At 51.6% G+C, this 24767-nt stretch overlaps 5 protein-coding genes and 1 non-coding gene across 6 annotated transcripts; 4 read left to right on the top strand and 2 right to left on the bottom strand.

Annotated features, from left to right (window-relative positions):
• Positions 1-4040: 4040 nt before the first annotated feature.
• LOC117842968 (uncharacterized) lies at positions 4041-5249 on the top strand. The gene is made up of 3 exons (XM_034723509.2): positions 4041-4354; positions 4436-4709; positions 4791-5249. Exons 1-3 carry the CDS (start codon positions 4210-4212, stop codon positions 5011-5013), a joined length of 642 nt encoding a protein of 213 aa, XP_034579400.1. The 5' UTR covers positions 4041-4209; the 3' UTR covers positions 5014-5249.
• Positions 5250-8140: 2891 nt separating this feature from the next.
• LOC117834787 (uncharacterized) lies at positions 8141-10374 on the bottom strand. Its single transcript, XM_034714325.2, has 3 exons — positions 9482-10374; positions 8974-9400; positions 8141-8883 (listed from the first exon to the last, which is right to left on the bottom strand). The coding sequence occupies exons 1-3, from the start codon at positions 10293-10295 to the stop codon at positions 8508-8510; spliced, it is 1617 nt and encodes a 538-aa protein (XP_034570216.1). The 5' UTR covers positions 10296-10374; the 3' UTR covers positions 8141-8507.
• Positions 10375-11622: 1248 nt separating this feature from the next.
• Positions 11623-11769, top strand: LOC117841809 (U4 spliceosomal RNA). The gene has a single exon (XR_004637390.1). It is a non-coding gene; the product is annotated as a U4 spliceosomal RNA (small nuclear RNA).
• A 776-nt stretch (positions 11770-12545) lies between these two features.
• LOC117856026 (subtilisin-like protease 4) lies at positions 12546-14423 on the top strand. The gene has a single exon (XM_034738432.1). The coding sequence runs from the start codon at positions 12546-12548 to the stop codon at positions 14421-14423; it is 1878 nt and encodes a 625-aa protein (XP_034594323.1).
• Positions 14424-15830: 1407 nt separating this feature from the next.
• LOC117866137 (heterodimeric geranylgeranyl pyrophosphate synthase small subunit, chloroplastic) lies at positions 15831-17297 on the top strand. The gene has a single exon (XM_034750298.2). The coding sequence runs from the start codon at positions 15961-15963 to the stop codon at positions 16981-16983; it is 1023 nt and encodes a 340-aa protein (XP_034606189.1). The 5' UTR covers positions 15831-15960; the 3' UTR covers positions 16984-17297.
• A 1759-nt stretch (positions 17298-19056) lies between these two features.
• Positions 19057-23314, bottom strand: LOC117866121 (mechanosensitive ion channel protein 5). The gene is made up of 5 exons (XM_034750297.2): positions 21074-23314; positions 20603-20726; positions 20218-20511; positions 19935-20137; positions 19057-19622 (listed from the first exon to the last, which is right to left on the bottom strand). The coding sequence occupies exons 1-5, from the start codon at positions 23062-23064 to the stop codon at positions 19340-19342; spliced, it is 2895 nt and encodes a 964-aa protein (XP_034606188.1). The 5' UTR covers positions 23065-23314; the 3' UTR covers positions 19057-19339.
• Positions 23315-24767: the final 1453 nt, after the last annotated feature.

The raw sequence follows: 24767 nt of genomic DNA, 5'->3' as shown, positions 1-24767 counted from the left end.
ATCTGAATCTAATCCACGCAAGGACGCGGAGGGCGCAGCGATGCATCGTGCATGCCTGCTGAACGACCCAGCATTGAATCGCTCCAGATCTGCCTCACCAACCTTCAGTCCCCCACCATTCGATGCCAGACGAAGACGACGTCCCACGGTTATTTTCGGTTCGGCACCTGCGCCGAGTTAAATGCCTGTCAACCTGTGCAAGTACAGGTTTGAACTCCCAAGTGCTGCAATTACGATGGCAGCAAGCAAGCCAGGCCCTTGTTTACTTCACCCCCAACTCCGAACTTTGACACTATGCAAAAAAAAAATTCCCCATCACATCAAACTTGCGGTACATGCATGGAGTACTAAATGTAGATGAAATTAAAAACTAATTGCACAGTTTTGTTGTACTTAGCGAGACGAATCTTTTGAGCCTAATTAGTCAATGTTTGGACAATAATTCACAAATACAAACGAAACGCTACAGTGTGCTACAGTACCAGCACAGTAATTTGGCACCTTCCAATTTAGCCAACTAAACAAGGCCCAGGTTTTGTTCCAATTGTGCCCTAGCTTCTCGTTAGTGGGTGTTTGATACCAGGGTTAAAGTTTAGTCCTGTCACATCATATGTTCGGATACTAATTAGAAGGGTTAAAAATGAATTAATTATAAAACTAATTGCAGAATTCCTAAGCTAATTCGCGAGATGAATCTATTAAGCCTAATTAATTCTACATTAGCAAATGGTTATTGTAGCACCACATTATTAAATCATGAACTAATTAGGCAGGGGGCGTTTGAATACCAGGAGCTAAATTTTAGCCCTGTCACATCGGATGTTCGGATACTAATTAGAAGGACTAAACATAAGCTAATTACAAAACTAATTGCAGAACCCCTAAGCTAAATCGCGAGACGAATCTATTAAGCCTAATTAATCCATAATTAGTGAATGGTTACTGTAGCACCACATTGTCAAATTATGGACTAATTAGACTTAATAGATTCGTCTCGCAATTTAGCCTAGAGGTTGTGTAATTAATTTTGTAATTAGTCTAAGTTTAATACTCCTAATTAGTGTCCAAACATTCGATGTGACGGGGGCCAAAATTTAACCCCCTCCTTCCAAACACCCCCTTAATAGATTCGTCTCACGAATTAGACTCCATCTGTATAATTAGTTTTGTAATTAGATTATATTTAATACTCATAATTAGTACCTAAACCTCCGATGTGATAGGACTAAACTTTAGTATCGTTGAAGCCGAACGTTGCGGCGACATGTCGGTATGGTACACAATCTTTTCTCAGGAGGAAACAAAAGTTGTCAAAACTATAGAGATCTGTGCTGGCTGGCTTTAACACCATCACAGCTCTCCGCAAAGAGGACAAAAAGTTCATCTTCTCCTGCCTCAGGGCGCTATAAATTAGTGGTAGATTTGCTCATCTTCTGCCTTTACTCCGGCTAGCAAAACCCTCAATCATACAATGTGCATGCTGGCCCTAGTCCTCGATGACGCGCTCGCTTTCTGTTGGCACACAACCTAGAGTGTATGGGAAATATATAGAAGAAAATTAGCACACTAATCAGCCAGAAAGGAATCAGCACGAGAGGTAGCAGTTCCAAAATGCTGTGCAGTGACCCCGTGTCTGCATACTGAGAAAGAGCAGTGTAGCGACGATGACCGGCACTGCGCAGCTCTTTTGCCTAGCTAGACGCCCCTAGCTAGACTCTGCGTGCCCGTGCCGTGACTCCCTCCGTGAGCTGCAGTGATGAAAGCCATCATGGGAAAAGCGGTACTCATCGATCTCCCCTCATCTCATCTCACATTCTCACCTCCTCCTCCCCTGCAAGGAAAAAAAAATGATCATTTCCCAAAGCGAAATCAGTGTGCGGCACGTAGGCACCCATCATTTCCAAGGGGAGGACGGACGGACGAACTGGCGCCGCTGGCCCATCAGGCCATCACTTCGCATTGATCCCTCCTCATCTCTCTGCGGCTCCGCTGGCCCAGGCCGGCCGGCGCTGGGCGAGACGAGGCGCGAGTGCGAGAGAGCCCATAGCCGTTGCTGCATGCCCGGTCGCTTAATCATGGGGCGATGCATGCCGATGCCGTGCGGCCGGAGCCAGCGGTGGGCTGCCCCGAGGCCGCTGCGTGCCCCCCAGTACTGACGCGTGCCACAGCGGCCACTGCCAAGTGCCAAGTGCCAACGCTCCCAGCGTATGATTGCGGGTGCCCCCGTCTGCGTACCGCATTGATTCATGCGTGTGTGCCGCTTTGACCGAGGTACATGATAGCGGCCGTATCAGGTTTCGAGTGCCTGCAGCGTACGTAGTACGTGATGGCCATGAACTGTTTTATATTTATGGGTAGGGGTAGGGGGGTCGTTCGATACTAAAATGCGCAATCCTGGCACAGAAGGGATCATTACGGTTTGCGAGCATGAATGAACCCACAAGGATCGGAGCCTCCTGTGTTGTCTCGACCCTGGGTGTTCAAAAGCGTGGTGATGATCGTACGCTGATGGCCTAGTCAGTAGTCACGTTATGCTACGCATTAGGATCATGAAGCCAACCTTTTCCGGGACCTAGCAGACAGGGAGATAAATTTTAGGAGATTATAGTGCGAAATTCTGGCTTTCAAACTCAGAAAAAGTATACGTATGGAGTACTAAACGGATCCCAAGCTGGGAGGTACCGCGAGCATGCTCGGCAGGTTACAGGCAAGAGTTCCGACCAGGCATTTTTATGCCAGGGCTGTTTCTTTCACGTCTGCAAAAGATGGTAGGAGATTTTTTTTAAAAGAAATTTGGAACAACGGCAGCAGCAACGAGTGGTAAGTGGTGCAATGTCAGGATTCAGGTCATTTCAGTACTCATCTCTGACGAAGACCCGCCCCCGGGATGGAATGGTTCGAAGCATGCCTCCTGACTCCTCTGAACACGGCTCAGACTTTTGTGAGTACCCTCATCGGCGTCACCGGAGTAGTACGATGGCATCTCAGGCAGGACTTCTAATTCGCTCCCGCCCTCAGCTGTAATCTCACGCTTGGATGTTGCAACTTGCAAGACTGGAGCATCACAATTCAAAGGGTTGTTTGGGCCTGGCCGAAACTCTTGCTGTAATCGTCACACTAAATGAAATGTCCAGGTATTGTTGGGCCCGATCCATGGCGGACGCGGCCTGTTATCTTTCCTTTTATATCAGATCAAACAATGTTAAAAATCTTCTATAGCAACCATCATGACGAGGTCCAAATTAAAGCTGCATCTGCAGTAGGTAGGAACCGACCAGCACTCCAGCAGCAACAGATCGCCGGGCACTGGCAGCCCCATGCGTCAAAGTTCAACTGCTGAAGCGATCAACCGGCTCCAACGGAAGCGATAAGGTCAGGCCGCCGATCCAACAACCCATCCGGAGGCAACCGGCACGCAGCCGCCGCCGCCGCCCACAGGAACGAGTACTACGGGGGTGTTTGGATTGCAGAGGCTAAAGTTTACTCCTCTCGCATCAGATGTTCGGATGGTAATTAGGAGGACTAAATATGAGCTAATTATAAAACTAATAGCAGAACCCCTAGGTTAAATCGCGAGACGAATCTCTTAAGCCTAATTAATCCATCATTAGCGAATGGTTACTGTAGCATCACATTGTCAAATCATGGACTAATTAGGTTTAATAGATTCGTATCGCGATTTAACCTAGGGGTTGTGTAATTAATTTTGTAATTAGCCTATGTTTAATACTTCTAATTAGTGTTTAAACATCCGATGTGATATGGACTAAAATTTAGCACAGGCAGTCACGCACGCTATTAGCCGCCCCGGTTTCCTGCTCATTCTATTTCTGATCCCGCGAGGCAGAAGCCAGAAGCCGAGAACGCCCGCGCGGACGGTCGTGGCCTGCCTCCCCCGCGCCGAGCCAATCCGCTCCACCCCCCAACCGAAATGTCCCCAGCATATTCCCCGGGATCCCGCATCCACCGCCCGCGCCCATCCCCCGCGCGACGGCCCAGTGGCCAGCCCCCGCCGCGCCGCACCACCCCCATTTCCCCATCTACTACTCCCCCACGGCCCCACGCCCGCGCCGGCGCCGAGCCGCTCGGACCGGATCGCCCGTATTTAAGCGCGCACCCGTGCGACCCCCCTCAAAGCACTCGGATCGTACCGGTACGAACGGCGAGCACGCACACAACACAAGAAGGGAAGGAGGGGAAAAAAGGAAGATGGAGGCCATGGTGGTGGTTACAGTTGAGAAGGACGAGACGGGCGAGCCGGAGCTGCTGCTGGAGCGCAGCCGGGCGATCACGCTCCAGGGCCGCGACAGGAAGGGCCGCGCCGTCGTCAGGATCGTCGGCAACTACTTCCCAGGTAGGGTCAGATTTTCCCCAAATCACAGGCTTCTGGGCTCCGGCGGAAATTGATGGACCATGCCTCTGTTTCTATGTGCAGCGCGAGCGCTGGGCGGGCGGGCGGAGGAGGCACTGCGGGGTTACCTGCGGGAGCGCATGCTCCCGGCGATCGGGGGCCGGGATTTCGTGGTCGTGTACATGCACTCGCGCGTGGACCGCGGCGGCAACTTCCCCGGCGTCGGCGCGATCCGCGCGGCCTACGAGTCGCTGCCGGCCGGCGACAAGGGGAGGCTGCGCGCCGTCTACTTCGTGCACCCGGCCCTCCAGTCCAGGTTCTTCTTCGCCACCTTCGGCCGCTTCCTCTTCAGCTCCGGGTACGGTGATGATGCAGCTGAATTGCTTTTACCGCGATCCGATCAGCTGCCGTTCCCATTGACGATACGGTCCTCTTGCAGGCTGTACGAGAAGCTGAGGTACATGAGCAGGCTCGAGTACGTGTGGGCGCACATGGATAAGGGGCAGCTCGAGGTCCCGGACTGCGTGCGCGAGCATGACGAGGAGCTTGAGCGCCGCCCGCTCATGGACTACGGCATCGAGGCCACGGAGAGCCGCTGCATGTACGACGCCGCGTCCATGGACACCTCGGCCTCCCTGCACTCGCTCCGCTACGTCTCCTAGCCGCTGCCAGGCGGGGGCACTTCTATGTTCTTCTAGTTCTAGGTGACAGTACCGTAGTGTTAGCTTACAAGGCCTCTTGCCTGGTTTGATGGAGGACCTTGCAGTACCATAGTTTAGATGTGTAAAGGATAAGGAGATCCAAATATTTTTTTGGATTCAAGGAGATGGCTTTGGCTTTGCCTGCATGTGTGCAAGAGTAACAAGGAAAAGACGATAAAAGAGACGCGATTCCCGAACCATTTCCAACCATCATTCCATCCCGGAATGACATGATCACGCCTACTTTTTTTTAATACTGATGTAGTGGTTCACAGTAGTAGAACAACAGAAAATTGGGGGAAGGGAACGAAATCCTTAGCCCCACAAGTAAAAACAGAAGAAATCCACAAATCTCGCCGGACCAAACCACCAAACAGGTACACATGGCGGCTTATGTTAGCAATTTCTTTATGGATAAGACACCAAACAGGAACACATGGAGGCTTACGTTAGCAATTTCTTTATGGACAAGACTGGTGTAGTGGTTCGCTTTCCCACATGATAGCTTAAAAGGGGGTGTTTGATAGGATGTGCTAATCTTTAGTAGTGTCACATCGAATATTCAGATGCTAATTAAGAGGACTAAACATGAGCTAATTATAAAACTAATTGCAGAATCCTTGTGCTAATTCGCGAGACGAAACTATTAAGCCTAATTAATCCATCATTAGCGATGGTTACTGTAGCACCACATTGTCAAATCATGAACTAATTAGGTTTAATAGATTTATCGAATTAGACTCCATCTCTACAATTAGTTTTGTAATTAGACTGTTTAATACTCCTAATTAGCATCCCAACATCCTAAAACAGAGGGTATCCAAACGGAGCCAAAATGCTACACCACCACCCAATGCATAGTAGTACAACTCTATCTGCAAGTGGTACAATCATTTCTCCGGTACTTAAAATAATCAGTGGAGAGAAGATTCTATCATTTGCATCGTTGACAGTTCTATTTCACCTACAAAGACAGACTCTTGGGAGATCTTCAGATAGACATCAATTTGTTTAGGAAACAAGCATAAGCCAGGGTATCACACCAAGTAGGTCAGCAGGGTCAGGGTTAATCAGGTGGTAACCATGAGAACGCTGGCACTGTATGCATCTGTTACATGCAGGATGTGAAGCCTCATAATTTACATGCAGGATGTGAAGCCTCATAATTTACATGCAGGATGTGAAGCCTCATAATTTACATGCCTAGAATAATTGATTCCATCAGCTGAAACAAGGATGCTAGTAATAATAGCAATTATGCTGCAAGTGAAATGAATGAGAGGAACTTTCAAACTTGATACAGTTAATAGACACTTGATGCCGTACCGTGAATAGACATGCATCTATAAGCCATCAGATATGTGAGAACCTACTGCATCTAGTAACAATTTCAGAAAACAAAACATTACTGAAGCACTTTCAGGTGAAATAATTTGTCATACAACTGTCAGGAGCAAACAACATGGCACAGATAGACGATAAATCAATCCAGATTCCAGAGATTCTTATCTGGGAAGATTAAACTAGGGGTCATGATGTATTGATGTATTGCCTAAGCACTGTGAACATATAACCACATCTTAGCATTCTGATCCCTATGTTCCACTGACGATCAGATATACTCCCTCCGTCCAAAAAAGAATGATATTTTGGCATTCAAAATTTGTCCCAAAAAGAATAACATTCTAGGACTTAAATCTTATGCATGCATAATTTGGCGCGTTGATCTAGTGCATGCATGATTAAATGGAAACATATTTTCTCCATTTTCTATATGCAAACTGAACTAACTAAGGGTACATTTGTCTTTTTCATTCACCCCAAATCTGTGAAAAATTGGGAGTACCTTTCATTTTCTATTAAATAAGATATGTATAGTGATAAGTACTAGTGGAAAGGATTTAAGAGATCAAAATGTGTTATGGACACAGGAGATAACTGTACTAATGTAGTCCACCAAGCCACCAAATAAGAATAATAGAGAGCTCAGATTTAGTCCTCTCCTTCTCCCATATAACCATGGAGGCTTTCAAGGTTAGCAATTTCTTTTTTTGATAAGAATAATGTAGTGGTTCAGTTTCCGACATGATAACTTCAAATGATAAAATGCTACAGGACACCATCACTTAAAAAATAGTACAACTTTTCTGATAAGAGCTGAAATCAGGGACCCATCATTTAACCAATACTCTAAAATAAGCAGCGGACAAAATATTCTTTCCATGGCATTATTGACAATCTAGTTTCACCTAAAAAAAATATACCCTGGAAATAAAATTACTGTCTAGGAAATAAGCATGAGCTGCCTGCATACCTACAACTGTATCAGGTCAATGCTGGATATTAGAGTCAGCTACGAACTGGCACAATTCGGTTATTGAGACATGCAACGTCATCGAACCGCTCGGGTGCTCGGTTCAATGGTTCATTGAAACAACCGGTTGAATCAGGTCAATGCTGGATATTAGAGTCAGCTACGAACTGGCACAATTCGGTTATTGAGACATGCAACGTCATCGAACCGCTCGGGTGCTCGGTTCAATGGTTCATTGAAACAACCGGTTGAACCAGCGGTTTATACCGGTTCAAATAGACTTAAGTTTCGTCATACAACACAAGCTGCAATGTGGCCTAGTGGTGGGAACCAACATCTTGGACAGCTCCAACCTGGTTTCGAACCCCTCCGCCATCTATTTTTGGGCATATTTCCCCCTCCCCACGTTGCTCCACCCACGTGACGTGTGCCCAACCGGTCGAGCCGCGGGTCAAATGTGCAGTTTTCTACCGGTTTTCCCTGAAAACCGGCCGGTCAAAGCGGTTTAATCCAGTCTGATTGCACGGGCGATCTTTTACCTGGACCGGACCGGCGGGGGCTCCGGTTTCGGTCGGACCGCCGGTCCGGTCCGATCCTAAAAACTAGGCTTGCATGCCTGGAACAGCCCTTGCCCCCCCCCCCCCCAAAAAAAAAAAAAATGTGCTCAAACAGAAATGTGCTAGTAATACCAATAGATATGCTGCAGAGAAATTTGACGCACATCAAGCAAATTATGTGAATGCATAAAATACAGCTACTAGCTAACGGAAAAAATGCAAGAAAAATTCATTTATATGCTAGATAAGACGAAATATAGTGAATTCCATAACAATTTCAGCAAACAAAAACATTGCTGAAGCATTTTCAGGCGCCATCATTTTCCATACAACTGTATGGAAGTAACTGATTAAGTTCAGATATAAGATTAATCAACCTATAAATTCTATTCTGGGAAGATTAATATAGGGATCATGATGTATTGCCTAAAGAAAACACCGTTGTATAAATCCATGCACCTTAGCCTTTTGATACCATCTTCATTCTTTATTTCATCCCATAAGCAGTGTCTCAGGTCCCTCTTTCGGTGCATACATTAAGCAAATATACTCATTGGCTTTGTATGCCCCAAGGCAAAATTGATTTACTCACTCACATTATCACTTGGCATTTGTACTTCTTCGATACCATCATTTTCAGCCCCAACGTTGACCTCTGCACCAGCAGCAACTTCAGCCCCAACCTTGGCATCAGCACCAGCAGTTTCCATGTAGCGGAAATCTGGATAATTCCTGTGATTTAATGAGTGCAACCACAAAGCTACAGCTCCCTCCTTGTGTTCCATCGCCGCAATATGAGGGAAAATATACTTGACCTTGAACTCTTCAGCCTCCTCACAATAAGGTTCCATGGAAACTGCCTCATGCGAATCCTTCCATTTCTTGTTGTATGAGGTGAACATGCATTCATCTAGGTACAACCCAACCTCAGGTGCTGTAGGCACGTTAAGTTTGACATCCCTGCAACACAGATATGGCATAATTAAACATTTAGTGTGTAAATATACACAAATGGACTGTTAAACCCACATCAGCTTATAAGAATCATACTTGCGGAAGGCAACATCATAAATCGATTCAGGTGCACAGTTTCTCATCACAGCTACAGCAAGGCCAATCATCTTCCGGATCTGATGGAGCATGAAACTCTGGCCAACAACTTCACACCTGACAAAATCAATCCCATCCAGGCTAACAACACGATCGGCAGCAAAGGAAATAATAAACCTTTTGGCTGCAGGATCCTCTGCCTTAGTTCTTGTGGTGAAGTTGTGGAAATTATGGGTTCCAACATAGTACTTGAGAATCCTGTTGAACCTCTCCTTCACCTCATCATTGTAAGAAAAGTCACTCTTGGTTGGTGGCTTCTCTTCTCCATTGCTATTCTCGAAATCCATACCTTGTACTTTCTCTTCAGTAGCTGTGGCCTCAAGTTTATTCTCCTCATTGCCGATTGAAGCATCTGCATCAGCTGAACCTGTATTCAGATTGGAACAAAAATATAATTAACACTGGCTAACACAAATTAGCATTGCAAGACTTGATTTCTATCCAGTACCTGAAGGTACAACATCACTAGCACCATTTGATCCCAGCTCAGCATTTCCAGCTTGAGTTTCTTCTGAAACTGTTGGATCACCTTTCGCAGCCCCAATAGATCCCGATTCGTCATGAGTGTTCACAGTTCCCTCCACGGGAGCATCAGTACCATTCACCCCAGGGCTGGGCAGCTTCCCCTCCCGGCCCAAGACACCAGGCACCTTCCTCCCCCTCTCGGAGCACTCCAGGCACTTGGTCAGCTCGCTTCCACTTCCCATGCTCGCCATGACGGCCTCGCGGTCCGGGTGCGCGCTGGGGTCAAGCGCGAACACGGGGAGCAGGTAAAGGTACCTCCGGCGGTCGCAAAACTTCTTCGCGCTGAAGGAGTTGGTGACGCGCACGTAGCCGTAGGCGTGGATCTGCGGCGCGAGCTGGGCGTTGAGGCGGTCGATGAAGCCTGGCGGGTCGACGTAGAATCGGCCGGACACCACCTGCGCCGCGGCGCTGACGCCCTTGTCGGTGCGCGCGGCGCGCGCCCAATCGTACCGCCGCGGCGCGGCGCGGTCGGCCTCCGGCACGGCACCCGCCTGGTAGAGCGCCTCCTCGAGGTCGCCCTCGATGGTGCGCGCGCCCGGGTTCTTCTGCATGCCCTGGTACCCCGCGCCGCAGTAGCCGAGGAGGATGGCGACCTTGCGGCGCTTGTACCTGGGGCGGCGGGGCTCCCCGGCGGCGGAGGGCGAGGTGGACTCGGCATCAGCCTCCGGGTCGGAGGAGGAGGACATCTTGGGGCGCTTGGCGGCGGGTGGGGAGCGCGGCGGCGAGGCGGCGGCCATCGGAGAGGGCCCGGGGGTTTTAGATGGTTAGGGTTTGCGGGGCGGCCGATCGGGGTGTGAAAGGAGGGGACAGGGAATCGAATCGGAGGTGAAAGAAATGGGGGAGAACAAAAGGAAGAAAAGCAAATATGACTGGCTGGCTGACACATGGGTCCCACATGTATGTGACTTGTAATGCACGACTCGCTGTTAAATTTTGAAGTCATGAAAAACAGAGCTGTTGCATTATCCGCTGGTTCTCCTCTGACTGAGAGACAGTCTCGAGGCAACGGCAAATTTCGTCAGCCTTTTAGGATCAGGGCGACGCGATGCCCGTGATCAACCTGTAATTTGGACTTGTTTCATTCTGAAAAGCCAAGAAAGTTCATAAAAGTAGTGTAACCGATACAGCCACACATGATTCGACTCACAGACGCATGTTAATTTGTAAGTTCTGACCGGCCTAGCTATGAAATTTAATTGTAGTTACGCGTCGGAAACCTGATCGTATATTAAACACCTGAACCCATCTTGTCCACCGTAGTAGCCAAAAACTCCTGGCATGGAACGATGGGCCCATTAGGTAAGCAATATAACTTTGAGGCCCATTAGGCCCAACTAGAGATCTGATTCAACCTTTTGAAAGATAAGATTTCAACATTTTTTCAATAATAGATCGACAAATTGAAAATTGCAGATTCAACAAAAGCTAGATCAACCTTTAAAAAATACTACCTTCGATATTTTTCAAAACTATTTCAACAATTTTAGCGGATTGATTCAACATTTGTCAAATACTAGATCAACATTTCAAAAAAAAATGGATCAGCAGCAGTGTCCGGCTCCAGCAACGGCGCACAACGGCAGCGGCGGCATCCGTCTCCGGCGTGGGAGGTAGTCCCGTAGAGACCGGCGTGGCGACGGCCGCGGATGGCAGTGAGGTGCCCGAGGACGCTGGCAACCCTGGATGATGGCGGGCATGCAGGTTGCCGGCACTTGTGGGTAATGGCAGTGGGAGAGAGAAGTGGCGGGTGAGAGAGATGGTTAGGGTTGGGGAAACGAGTCTTTTTTTTCAGGCTGCTTCCCGAGTTCCCGTGCCCCTTCCTGCAAGGCCCATGATTACCAGGGCGTGGCAACACAAATTACTAAAGCCCAGCTGATAAACTAGTACTAGGCCCATGATTACCAGGGCGTGAAACAGCGGACAAAAGGGCCCAGTTCGCACCTGGGAGGCTGGTCGAGTCGTGCACAGAGTAGGACGGTTGTTATTTAGTCCCACATCGCCGGATTAGAGTCACGCGCCCTCGACGCAAGCATAAAAGGAGGCTGTGGGCGAGCGTTTGAACTCATCTTTGCGCTTGGGGCAATGACGCAGCTAGTGAGGTCATACCGAGGCGCGTCAATTGCTGGTTGAAAACTATTTCCAAACCCCCTCTGCGGCCCTCCCGGGCCTCAGAGAATTTCTGGAAGGGCTCCCTCTAACCAGGGGAAAGCCCTACAATTCTAATTGAAATTCTTGATTGATTGCCCAGCGGTTATGTATTGGTGTGTCTAGATCACCTGAGCGGTTGTTCAAGCTTGATGCAGATAGGAACGTGTGCCTGCTTTGTGATCTCTCAGTCCCGCACTGATTGGGACTTGATTTTCAAAGGCTAAGCAATGGAGTTGTTTTTCTGTAGCTTGACACCTAGATGGTCCAAACACAACAAATACTGATCAGCATGTAGCACCATTCAATAAAAAATACAGGAAATTCCTATGGAAACCTGTCGAGCATAAGTATATGAAATATATCAGATCAGCATCACTATGTTGTTATCTTTGACACTGTCAAATGGACAGCCATACCATTATAACTCAGAGAAAGCAGAACTCAAAAGGATGACCTGTAAAGCAGGAACCAGTAAACAAGACTTAGCAACTTAACTGCTTAGTGTCGTAGTGATTCAAATTCTTTGTGAACTGCTTCTATTATGGAAACACTACTTCCGCCTCTGCTTCAGCATCTGCGTATGCCAAGCACACTGCAATCTCAGAAACATATGAATATTTTTTTGTTTTGTGACCATTTTCCAACTTCCACTGATCTCTGGCCGGGAACAACAGATAATAAAACTGCAATGGTCGAACAGTTTAGCATAAGACGAACACGGAACGATACCGGCTTTACTAAATTTAGCCCCTCTGCAATTCCCTGATGAGGCGATACAAAAGCACCCGTCTCTGCTCTTTTTAAGCTTCACCGCAAGTAACCCCGCGCTCGCCACCACCATGACACCCCGACCTCACCTCGCCCTTCTCCTCCTCCTGTGCTCGTCCCATCTCGTCTCCTCCATCCGTCGAACGTCCGACAATGACAGCCCGCTCGCCGCGTACCTCGTCACCGTCCGCCGCCCGGACGGCCTGCTCAGCGTCGACGAGCCCGAGGCGCTCGAGCAGTGGCACACGTACCTCCTCGGGCAGGTGTGCAACACCACCGACCCGGCCACGTCGGAGCGGTTCCCGACGGCGGAGTCGCGCCTCATCTACTCGTACAGCCACGTGGTGAGCGGGTTCTCGGCGTGGCTCACGCCGCCGGAGGTCCAGCACATGGCGAGGCTCCCCTGGTTCCTTGAGGCCATCCCGGACAAGAGCTACAAGCTCATGTCCGTTGACGCGCCGGCGCCGCAGCTCCCCTGGCTCAACAGTGTCCGGGACGGCGTGTGGAATAAGGGCAACATGGGCGAGGGGATCACCATTGGCGTCCTTGACGCTGGCATCGCCGCGAGTAACCTTCCGGCCAGCCCCGATGCCGAAGGGATGCCGTCGCCTCCGGCCCAATGGAAGGGAAGGTGTGACGACAGCGAAGCCTGCAACAACAAGCTGATCGGGCTGAGGACATTCGTGGACACGAGCCGTGCTCTGGGCGCCGCCATGTTCATCGGCGAGGTCGGGAACATGGCGCAACAGACGAGCGATGAGGTTGGCAGTTTCATGCAGCGCGCGTCAGTTCTCGGGGTCGAGTACGACAAGGCGTTCGCGGTGGCGCCCAAGGCGCACCTCGCCATCTACCGCGTGTGCGACGAGGAGTGCCATCCGGCAGCCGTGAACGCAGGGATGGCCGCCGCGGTGGACGACGGCGTGGACGTCATATCGATGTCCGCCGGCGCCAAGGACGGCGCGGTGTTCCGCGACGATGCCGTGACGGCGCCGTCGTACAAGTCCGTCGCCCGTGGCGTGCTGGTCTGCACCCCTGCTGGGAGCAGCGGGCCAGAGATGCTCAAGGTCGAGAGCAGCGCGCCATGGCTGCTCACCGTGGCGGCCAGCGACACCGACCGCCGCGTCATCACCAACGTCGAGCTCGGATCCGGGATCCTGAAGCCCGACGTCAGCGCGCCCGGCGCCGACGCGCTGGCGGAGCCACCGCATGATGACGTGGAGTACACCGACACGCAGATCAAGGCGGCCACCTCAATGGCAGCGGCGCACGTAAGTGGCGTCGCGGCGATGATCAAGAAGGCGCACCAAGAGTGGTCGCCGGCCGCGATCAAGTCGGCGCTCGTCACGACAGCCGATCCGGTCACCCCTGGGGACTCGTTGGCCGGCGAGGGCGTGAGCTATTTCGTGACGGGCGCCGGCGAGGTGAACCCCGTGAAGGCCATGGACCCGGGCCTCGTGTACGACCTCGCCGCCGGTGACTTCGTCCCGTACCTATGCGGCTTGAGCCTCGGCGAGAACCGGACACGCAAGATCGTCGAGCCGGCGCACGCCTCCTGCGCGGAGGCCGGGGAAATCGCGGCGAAGGACCTGAACTACCCCTCCATCATGATCGCCATGGACGACGAGGTGCGACAAGTGGAGGCGAAGCGGACGGTGACGAACGTCGGGGAGCGTGCGGAGACGTACCGCGCGGAGGTCACCGCACCGGGCATCGACGTGGCGGTGAGCCCTTCGACACTCGTGTTCAGTGACGTTGGCCAGAAGAAGGATTTCGTCGTCACAGTTAGGAGGCAGGCGAGCACACCGGCGAAGGCGGTGATCGAGGGGGAGCTGAACTGGGTGTCGGAGAAGCATGCGGTGCGGAGCCCCGTGGTCGTGGTCGTCGGAGAAACTGCTGCATCTTCTGCCGGTCACTCTTATGGCGCTGATGCAGCAAGTATCGAGAGTTAGGATAAGAAATTGCCAAACTACATCGAAATTGCATGCGTCTGGAGCAGTGTAAAATTGATGGATGCTTGAATAAGCCGAGATTTGAACAGAAATTTGTTCTCTTCTTGTTGTCTGTACCAAAGCTCTCGTGTTTGTGTTTGTCGATCAAAGAAACTGATGGTTTGCTTGTCGAGCACTTAGCAATCGCAATCTAGAGAGTAGAGCTGCATCCTTGTCCCACATGAGCCATCTTGGTCCCATGTTCTCCCTCTCAAATACTATCTTTGTCTATAAATATATGATGTTCAGTACAAACCATTTAGTTTAAATGGACGGAGGGAGTATTTGCGAATGATCTCACTTAGCCAGCTGTAACTTTGCGCAATTTTGAAACGTGACAGGCGAAGACAATTATCACTTCACTCTTTACTTCGACGCGAGAAGGTTCAGTATTTGAGGCACAGTTTTTTAATCAGGTTGAGTAAAATGCGATGTTTCCAGTGCACTGTTTTTATGCGTGTGGTTCACAGATCTGCTATAATCTTCACTTAAGATGACGTTGATGGCCAGAACCATAATTGAAAAATCCCCTTAAAATGGACCACTTTGCCTGTTTTGATTAGGAGAGTGGTGTCTAGGACTAATAGTTTTGCAATGCATTAATTCATACTCCCTTGTTTAGAAAAAAAAGTGATATATTTGAAAAAGAATGCAGGCCTGGAGCCCACACACTAGCATCCTTATATTTTTAGTTGGACATTTGATAGCCAATTAGATATGTTGGAAGTGCCTTTTCTTTTGATGAATTTGGTTTAGTCAATCAGTAAAACCTTGGAATATTTTGTTATGAAGTTTTCCTAAAAAGTAAAAATGATCACTAAATTTTTGTTAGCCTAACATACAGCTTTCTTCGTCCTTCAACTGCATCTCGATCGCGCTAGAGCATGGACGGTGAGATGTCTCTTAAAACCTATTCTACATTTCTCATACTAGGGGTGGATCTAGTGTGGGGGCTGGGGAGGTTGGAGCCCCCTACCCCACGCAGCCCATGGAACCCCTTCGGAGCTCCTTAAAAAAATTTCAGGCATGGACGAGGAGGAGGAAGAAAAGGAGGAAAGAAGAAGAGGAAAATAAACCTCCTTCCTTCAAATCTTGAATCCCCTCCTGCTCGTACCCTTGTTCTTGTCACTAACCTAACAATCTTGTGCCACAAAGATCGTTATAATGTCTCGTCTATTGTCTAAAACATTAATCTCCTGTTACGTATGACTGATGACGCTCTACTATTCGCTTAGTCCAAGAATTGGAGAACAGCTGTGCATGGTTGAGAAGAGCAATAGATACTGTTGTGTAATCTTGTTTGAATGTTTGTGAAAATCGTGTTGTGACGTGTCATGCACATGTAGAACGCTCAAATCCGTAGGCAACACTGATAGTGGCGAAGAGTGGAGAAAAACCCAATCCAAGCGCGACTAGTGCCATCGTCATCACCACGCACCCAAGTACAGGAAACCACATCCGAACCCCAATCCTCCCCCCGAATTCTTTCTCCATCGCCATGGCTCTCTCCTCCACCTTCCTCCCCCTCCCCAAGCTCCTCTCCTCCTCCAGATCCCACCACTTGCTGCCCGTCCGGGCGTCCTCTGCCGCGCCCGCCGCCTCCGCCTCTTTCGATCTGCGCCGCTACTGGACCTCCCTGATCGCCGACGTGGAGTCCGAGCTCGACGCCGCGATGCCCATGCGCCCCCCGGAGAGCATCCACTCCGCCATGCGCTACGCTGTCCTCCCGGGCGCCGGCAAGGAGGGGGGCGCCAAGCGGGCGCCCCCTGTGCTCTGCGTCGCTGCCTGCGAGCTCCTCGGCGCGCCGCGCGCGGCCGCGCTCCCGGCCGCGGCGGCCCTCGAGATGCTCCACGCGGCGTCGCTCGTGCACGACGACCTGCCCTGCTTCGACGCCGCACCCACGCGGCGCGGGCGGCCCTCCACGCACGCCGCCTTCGGCACCGACATGGCCGTCCTCGCGGGCGACGCGCTCTTCCCGCTCGCCTACACCCACGTCATCGCCCACACCCCGTCCCCGGACCCGGTTCCCCACGCTGTGCTCCTCCGCGTCCTCGCGGAGCTCGCGCGCGCCGTCGGATCCACCGGCATGGCGGCGGGCCAGTTCCTCGATCTGGCCGGCGCCACCGCGCTCGGCGAGGCCGAGGTCATGCGGGTCCTGACGAAGAAGTTCGGCGAGATGGCCGAGTGCTCCGCCGCCTGCGGCGCCATGCTCGGCGGGGCCGGGCCCGACGAGGAGGCCGCGCTGCGGCGCTACGGCCGCACCATCGGCGTCCTCTACGAGCTCGTCGACGACATCCGGAGCGCGTCCGGGAACGGTAAGATGAGGAGGAACGCCAGCGTCCTGCGCGCGCTGGGCATGGACCGCGCGCTCGGCATCGTGGAGGAGCTCAAGGCGCAGGCCAAGACGGAGGCCGACAGGTTCGGGGACAAGTACGGCGACCGGGTGCTCCCCTTGTACAGCTTCGTGGACTACGCGGTGGAGAGAGGGTTTGAACTCCAGGATGCAGCGGCAACGCCGTAAGAGTGCGCGATCGCAGTTGCTACTGAAAATTGGAGCAAGTGACATGCATATGGTTCTTAGAATTGGTGACAGCTCCATTTGTCAGAAATTATAATCCCTCTGCTATAGTTGTTTAGACGCTTGAATTCGTAATTCCCTTTGGCGAGAGATTGTCCGTAGAGTTCTCACCCCTGATATAGATGTTCAGAACTTTGAACTTGGGTTGATGTCTCGGTTGAGGTTTTGTAGTAGTACGTTGATAAAATAAGATGGCATTGCTCAAAAAAAATAAAATAAGATGGTACCGAGTGCAAGATCTTAGATTAATTTCTCAACGAACTGTTCAGGTAGTCCTTAGTAGTTCATTCTGCATTCTGCATTCAGTTCTTTCTGAATTTGGGTGTTCTGCTGTTTAAGCTTCGATGGATTCACCAGGATAGTCGATAGATTGATTAGGACTGAGATGGAACTGAAACATATTCTTTTTGGGCAAGATTTGAAGTTCTTAAACAAGAATTAAACGTTGATTTTTATGAAGTTGGATTCTGTTGGGGAAAGTTCAGAACTTCAGGCACCTCGCAGACGAGCACCCACATTTCATCACAGCTGCTCCTGTTCTATAGCTGAACACTCTGCATCCTCATCTCTCCACAATCCCGGCACGACGCACCCACCCTACGGCCCGCATCTTCAATGTTACTGCCGCATGCGCATCCAGCATCCTCCTTGCATCCATTCTGCTTTGGCAACTGGCCGGCGCGAGCATCTTCACGACGGTGACGGCAACGGGGCATCAGCGGCTCCGTGGCTGCGCAGTTGCGCTGGAATGAGAAGTCACAAAGTTCGCGTACACAACATCACTACCATGCCATACTTTTTTCTTTGGAAAGCAACTATCATGCCATACTTGCCGTTTCGAATTATCACTCTCCCTCAGAAGAGAAATTTGCAATTTCACCATCCTCAAAAGCGGGTTTCGTCCAAATATCAACCCGCAAATGGGTTTCGCCAGATTGCCGAAACTGTATCCACACGCCACAATGCCTTTCTTCATTTTTCTAATTCATTTTGTGATCTCAACTATATTTTATCAGGTGAGCGGACCATTGTGCCCTTAGCCTGGATTGGACCGAACTCTAGCTTCATCTCGCCCTCTTTCTTTCCCTCCGTGCCCGCCGGCGCCGCGACGCGTTGGTGCGTCGCTAGGGGCGTGTGCACCATCCTAATCCCGCCTGGGCCCCTCCGCTTACGCTCGATAGGCGCGGCAATGGAGGTCTGCATTGCCTCCCGTCCCCCATCCGCAACGATTGACTCCTGACGGCTGCCGATGGACGCGAAGGCGACGGCGGAGCGGGCCAGCGCAGGTCGTCGACGGCGTGGAGAAATCAGGATGCCTCGGCCCGGTCCCCGCCGCCGTCGGACAGCAGTCCGGCTCCGACGGGTTTGCGCTATATGTGCCTACACGCCGGTGCTCGTGTCTCCGTTGGCTTCGGGATCAAAGTCCTTGGCTCCTTGCGCGTTGTGGTAGCGGAGCACAGTGCCGGCCACCAGCATGGCGTCCTTCATGTTTCTGTACCTCTCCATTTAATTCAGTTAGTTAAGCATCGATCATCGATGGTTAATTTAAATCGTTTATCTGTCTTCGTATTTGCGTATTTGAAGTTTTAAACATGCAGTGAAGACGTGAAGTCCATCTTGAACACGGCATCGTGGGCGCCATTAGTGACCTCAACGATTTCAAGTAGCTGCCATAGCCGGCCACAACGGCAGCCTGGGGTGGGCGCTTGGTGGCGCCGTGGCGGGTCCGTACGGCGCGCTGGTGGCGGCGTGGCGCCATGGCTGTCCAGGTCGAGCGAGGAAGATAGCGGCGCGCGACGGGGACGACGTAGGGGCGCGAGAGACAGAGGACATCGCGGCCAGAACCTTATCCTCTCGGCCAGCCAGGGGTAAATTAGTCAGTTCAGCTGACAAAGGATGGTTGAAATCACAAAATGAAATAGAAAAGGAAAGAACGGCGTTTGGGCGGGTGGACACAGTTTCACAATGACAATTTGGTGAGACCCATCTGCGGGATGGTATTTAGGCGAAGCCCACTTTTGAGAATGATGAAATTGGAAATTTCTCCTCTCAGCAACCATTTTCCATCCAATGTACAGAAAAGTATAATCACGCAACAGGGTACAGTAATTACAGGGCGCACACAAGCGACGGCTGCAGGCGGCACCGCTAACAGCTCTCTACAATGCTAATCTGCTGTTCTCTAGCTCTAGTTGCTACCAAGCACCTGCAGCGAAAACCACTTTGCGCTGACACCCACCAAGGTAGCAAGTTGCTCATCGGCAATCTCACGGCTGAAAGCTCCAGCCTTGTCATCGCCTCACGAGTAACTCCATGTCGTGGGCATCCTTGTGGATTGGATCGGAGGCGCATTCCGCACGTTAACATCGAGCGGCAGCATCCGGTACTCTATCTCGAGGTCCTTCAAGACTCTGATCATCTCCTGGAGCACGAGCTCCCGCCTCACGAACCTCATGCCCATGTCCTGAAAGTTGAGCGTGTGCCGGAACCATATTGATACCTTCAGCTTGTTGGTCTCATCGACATCCCGGAGGACGATCATGGCTCCCGGGTACCAATGTTCCTTCTTGTTGTCGATGTAACTGCAGTTTACAAGTGAAGAAGTAAATTAGCTCAATGCAGTAAAATCGGCAGAAAATTAAAACATGTATGCTAGATGAAATGCATGATCTAATAGCTGCAAAACACATCTCAAGAAAAGAAAAGCAGCAAAACAGCTATTGAACCGTCGATCCCAGTACCAAATCATTTGTTGGCTTCACACTATATTTTTTACATGTTCATTTTGATAGGTTTTTGTTTAGTCTTCTTTCAAATAACCGGGCTGGCCCTCTCTATTGTTGACTCTCTTGGCAAGTCTGGTTTGAGCAAAACTGACAAAGACTGAGACATACCGTAATATGCGTTCCTTCATGAGGGCCAGTTTCTCCACGGGTGTTGCAACATGAATGGAAAAGTCAATTGCGTCTCCCATGTCCGGACTTCTGTAAAAATTCATAATTGGTTTGGTGGCAAGTACACTGTTTGGATAATAGATCTTCAGGTTATCATATCGGAGAAACACTGTTGTCATGATATTCATTTCCTCAACAACCAGCTGAAATCAAGGTAGTGCAACGTCAGTGAATGAGTGCGATAAAATATTCAGTGGACAAAGAGCAAGAAGATCACAACTACCTGAACATCTTCAATCTCACAACGATCACCAACATCAAACGGATGCATCACGAACAAGAAGACAATTGCCTCAAAAATTGTCTTCAGTGTATTCCCAAATACGAAAACTGCCAAGAGAAGCTGTGAACTGAGGAAGACAAAGAAATGGGTTGTCGCTATACCCAGAATAAGAAGCCAGAGTGCAAATACAATGATCCCGACAACAACGTTAGCCATCTGGTTCAGCTTGTTCACTGCAGTTTTTGTATCATTAAGTGTAAGGGCAAGAGCCTTGCGCTCTCTAAATGCATTCACCTACATAATAATCCAAACAACAGTGTTAAGGAAGTCATCTTTGGAGCTCATGATAACCTCATATTTCTAAATATAGGGACAAGATTATTACCACCCAATTCTTGAGAGACCTCTTGCTGACCCTGTTGTGCTCCTGTGCTCCTTCAAAAAGATCCATTGCTTTGATGGCCTCTTCCCTCCTCATGAATCTCATTAAATCTGACAAGTATATGTACCTGCAAGTTTCACACATTCAAGATCAATAATTTGAGTAAGCATTACACTATGAACCTCAGCATTTGGAATATTAAAGCAAGAGCACTCTGTTTAATATTTTTTCTGAACATCTTCACCCTAGTTGCACTAAACATTAAATAACTTCAGCACACAATCGCAGCAACTGCAATAGTACTACCTTTAAGAAATAATCACACCATTACTTCAAACCACAACCTGATTTTTCTATTTCAACCGATAGTTGTTTATATAATGCTGACAGAATTTTTTTTTTTTGCCCTAATGAAACCATCAAGCAAAGAGATAAGACCATCTTCCTAGACAACAACAAAAAAAAAAGACTTACTTGGAGCCAGGCGTTGCTACATTGTGAAAGATCCTCTTGGCAGCTATCTTTGCCTCATATTCACTGCGTATCTGTGTTGCTGATTCATCCCCCTCACCTGTTGCCTGCTGTATCTGCTCATCCATAGTTGCTAGTGTCCCAAACCGAACGATCCTCATCAACCTCTTCATGTTCCAAGCTGAGACGTTTTTCTGGTTGAGCTTATGAAGCATGTCAATAGAGATCCCTTCCCCTTTCTCCTTCGACAACTGCTTGCTGCCTTCTCCCTTAGGCATGACCCCCGATAACTGAATGTTCCTTTGCCCAGACACATTCTTGGTTGGCACTGCATCACGAAGCTCCTTTGGTATGGTTGCACCTGCGCGTTGGAGCTCATGAACCTCCTGAAGCACATGGTTTTCATCCACTAGAGGTGGCCCAGATAGTGTCTCGATGACATATTGGTTGAACAATGCCTCCTGAATCCGATCAAAATATGTGGAGACATGGAAGGACGAGGCCAGCACCTTGAGCAGCAATGTCTTGACAAGGCGGATGAGCGTGGCAACGAGGAAGCAGAATAGCACCTTCGTCACGTAGGGCAGCACTGGAGAGTTCGTCTCCTGCTGGACGTTCTTGTCGAACAAGAAGTGCCAAGAGGCGAGCACCAGGCCGAGCCAGAGCGCGTTCTGCACGGCGCTGCGCACGCCATACACAAAGTAGAGCACACGCTTCCGCAGCAAGAAGTTGCGCTCGACGCCGAACACGGCAATCCTGATGACCCATCCGGAGACGAGACGGCCGCAGATGAGCACGAACACGAGGAGCTCCCACTTCCAGAGGTGCAAACCAACCACCTTCTTCTCGGACAAGATCTTTATGGTGAGGCTGCACACCAATGCCGCGATGACGAGGAATAAGCCGAGCCACTGCAGGACAGTCAGCGCGTCCAGCTTCCCACGCTTGAAGTCATCGGGGATGTCCTCGTCCGCGAATGGGTCGTCCTCCTCCTCCTCTATCGGACCTGACTTGCCCATGGGGCCGGACTTTTTGCCGGACATTAGCCTCGAGAAGAGCTGGCCGGACTTTGTAGGAGTCCGCAAGCCTGACGATCTCCGCTCCTCGTCGATGACAGGAGTCGCGGCGGGTGCCTGAGCCGATGCCGGTGGCGGCTGTGGCTGCGGCGGCGGGTCCATGAGCCGGGAGCGCGTCTTGGCTCGCAGCAACGGCCCCGCTCCCGCCGCAGTGGACGAGGACGTGCAGCGAACCACCTCGCCGTCGTCTTCGCCGCCGCCGCGCTTTCGGCCGTCGTCGTCGGTGTCGGAATCGGAGGAAAACGACGACGCGGAGTTCCGCTTCTGGGGCTCCTGGAAGGAGACGCGCGCGTCCCGTTCGAGCGAGCTGGAGAAGGACGGCTGCTCGCGCAGCTGCGCCGTCCTCCCGAGTTCCTCCATCTCCAGGTCGAGGTCGAGCGACTTCTCGGCGCCGGACGCGGCCTGCTTCCGGAGGAAGTTCCCGATGAGCCGTGTGGGCGGGTCCACGCCGCCACCCTCCGCCGCGGCGCTCGCCTGCTGCTGCTGCTGCTGCGGAGACAGCGAAGGGGACGGCGCATCCGACGGCGACTGAGGCGGGCGGTTCTTGAAGCTGAACGCCTCGGTGGCGGCGGGCCGCCCATCGGCGCCGCCGGCGCCATCGTTGTTCCAGAACTCGTAGCTCCCCTCCCGCCACACCTTTGCCGGGGACCGCGGCGAGTTGGCCTCGCTCGACCTCGGCCTGCTCGCCGTCCGCGGCGTGGTCGCCGTGGAGTTGGTGCTGGGGGTCGCATTCCCCGCCCTTCCCCCGCCGCCCACGCCGCCGCCATCCGCGCCGTGGAAGGAGAACGGGGCCTGCCCGTTCCCGTTCCCGTCGATCTTCACGACGACCTCCTCCAGCGCCCCTGACCCCGGCCGCGACGAGGACTTGCCGGACCCTTGCGACCGCAGGCTGCTCTTGCGCCGCCCCGCCTGGTCCATCGCCGCGCCGCCGGACACACCGAACACTCTCCCAAGATAGACGGGCACCACCGCACCACAGCTACTCCACGCTCGCCCCCTCACTCCTTCCCCTTTCCGGCCCTCCGCGCTTGCTATACTTGGCTCGCAGTGATGACTTGTGTGGGCCGGATTAATAGCGCGTCGCCGGTTCCGTTCCGCGCTGGCGGTGGTGCTCGGTTCGCGAGGGCGGGCGCGAGACGGCGGAACGGAAAGTTCCGGAACAACGTGGAGCGGCCGCGTGCCGCCAACGCTCGGCTACCTTTATGCCTGCAGCCCGCGCTGCCCTACCCCCGCATCGGGCAGAGCGCCGGCCGGGGCCGCGTCCCGTGTGGGCGGTCAGCGCATGTCGTGGGAACCCGCGCACTCGCACGGGCCAGAGAGATCCGCGCCGCGGCCAAAGGTTTGGGGTGGCCACGTCGGGTACGTGGCATGTCATGGCAGGTGTTCGGTACGAGGCGCGATTAGAGAATTGGGGTTAGTGGGGGATCAGAGATTTGGGTGCGTGATTTCGTAGCGAGCGTGCCGCCGTGCGCGGGACTGGCGGCGAAGATACAGGGAATGCGTGTCCCAGTTAGCGAGTGGCAATCGCAAAGTGTCGTTAACGAGGGAGATCATGTCTCCTTAACAAAATCATGTGGTAATGACTGATGATCCGCAGTTTGAGTAGTGTTTTTGCCTCCGGCAATGGCCACTTGCAGTTGATGTATGTTGCCATCGACGCATCGTGGTGATCGTTCTAGCGGTCGCGGTTAATGGTGGCTGGTTTTGTGAATTTGCCTTTGCCGGCCACGTTGAAAGAAGATCCGGGTAAAAAAGAGGAGAGTAAAAGGGGGCGGCACACCGGTAGAAAGCGGAAACCCCACGCGCAACATGTGATCCTCTGCTTTTCGGTTTCGTGTGGCGCCCCGGCTCTTCTAGCTCTCGTCCGACGTCCGGTGCACCAATGGCACGTCCGTTTCCCGGCGGCTACTGTCACGGTCTCGTGATATCTCACTGGTCATGATAAGATATTCACACACACAGTAGCATGAGCTGTGTTTGGACCGGACCGCTGGAATACGCGGCTGGCCCTTTGTCATGTTCGGCAGGAAACCTACAAACCCGGCAGGTCGGACGAGATCCGGGGTGCAGTACGGTGATCGATTAGTAGTATTAGCGTGTCCGAACTAGATCAGACATGAGCGCGTCCCAGCTAAGCACAGCCGGCACGGTGGTCCACGAAAAGAAAAGCTAGCCGGCCCACACAAGAGCACTAGAACGCGCGCCTCGCAAACAGACTGAATAGTAAAAAATGTTGCACACACCGGTGAGACTGGTCCAGCAACACGGTTAAACCGGTTTCGCATTTGGCTCGAGTCGATCGTTCCAGAGGACAATTACCATGCTTACGTGATGGAAGACGGCTAGGTTTACGAGCAAACCAGCAAAAGGATAACCAGCATACTTACGTGGCGAAAAACGACCAGTTTACGAGCAAACTAGCAAAGACCGTCGAAGCTCTTGCTCGGGAGGACCCGTCAGGGCATGGACATCGCTGGTGTGCTCTAGGTCGACTAGTAAGCCTAGAACGCCATCTCTGATCGTGGAGATAAGTAGACGAACAACATGGAGGTTGGAAGAGATTTAGATTTAAATGATAAAATGCATAGTTGTTTGATTCGATTGGGTTACTCTCAATCGGC

Source organism: Setaria viridis, chromosome 1 (assembly GCF_005286985.2).
Source record: "Setaria viridis chromosome 1, Setaria_viridis_v4.0, whole genome shotgun sequence".
Taxonomy (NCBI): domain Eukaryota; kingdom Viridiplantae; phylum Streptophyta; class Magnoliopsida; order Poales; family Poaceae; genus Setaria; species Setaria viridis.
This window is presented reverse-complemented; position numbering and strand designations above follow the sequence as displayed.

Bases quoted from the DNA above. Each gene is read 5' to 3' on its own strand.
- LOC117866137 (XM_034750298.2), top strand. From the start codon at position 15,961: ATGGCTCTCTCCTCCACCTTCCTCCCCCTCCCCAAGCTCCTCTCCTCC.
- LOC117834787 (XM_034714325.2), bottom strand. From the start codon at position 10,295: ATGGCCGCCGCCTCGCCGCCGCGCTCCCCACCCGCCGCCAAGCGCCCC. The intron at 9,401-9,481 runs GTACTGGATAGA...ATCTGAATACAG, and splicing joins TAGTGATGTTGTACCTTCAG to GTTCAGCTGATGCAGATGCT. The intron at 8,884-8,973 runs GTATGATTCTTA...TCTGTGTTGCAG, and splicing joins TATGATGTTGCCTTCCGCAA to GGATGTCAAACTTAACGTGC.
- LOC117856026 (XM_034738432.1), top strand. From the start codon at position 12,546: ATGACACCCCGACCTCACCTCGCCCTTCTCCTCCTCCTGTGCTCGTCC.
- LOC117866121 (XM_034750297.2), bottom strand. From the start codon at position 23,064: ATGGACCAGGCGGGGCGGCGCAAGAGCAGCCTGCGGTCGCAAGGGTCC. The intron at 20,727-21,073 runs GTAAGTCTTTTT...TGAAACTTGCAG, and splicing joins GTAGCAACGCCTGGCTCCAA to GTACATATACTTGTCAGATT. The intron at 20,138-20,217 runs GTAGTTGTGATC...CCTTGATTTCAG, and splicing joins GTGAGATTGAAGATGTTCAG to CTGGTTGTTGAGGAAATGAA.
- LOC117842968 (XM_034723509.2), top strand. From the start codon at position 4,210: ATGGAGGCCATGGTGGTGGTTACAGTTGAGAAGGACGAGACGGGCGAG. The intron at 4,355-4,435 runs GTAGGGTCAGAT...TTCTATGTGCAG, and splicing joins CGTCGGCAACTACTTCCCAG to CGCGAGCGCTGGGCGGGCGG. The intron at 4,710-4,790 runs GTACGGTGATGA...GTCCTCTTGCAG, and splicing joins CGCTTCCTCTTCAGCTCCGG to GCTGTACGAGAAGCTGAGGT.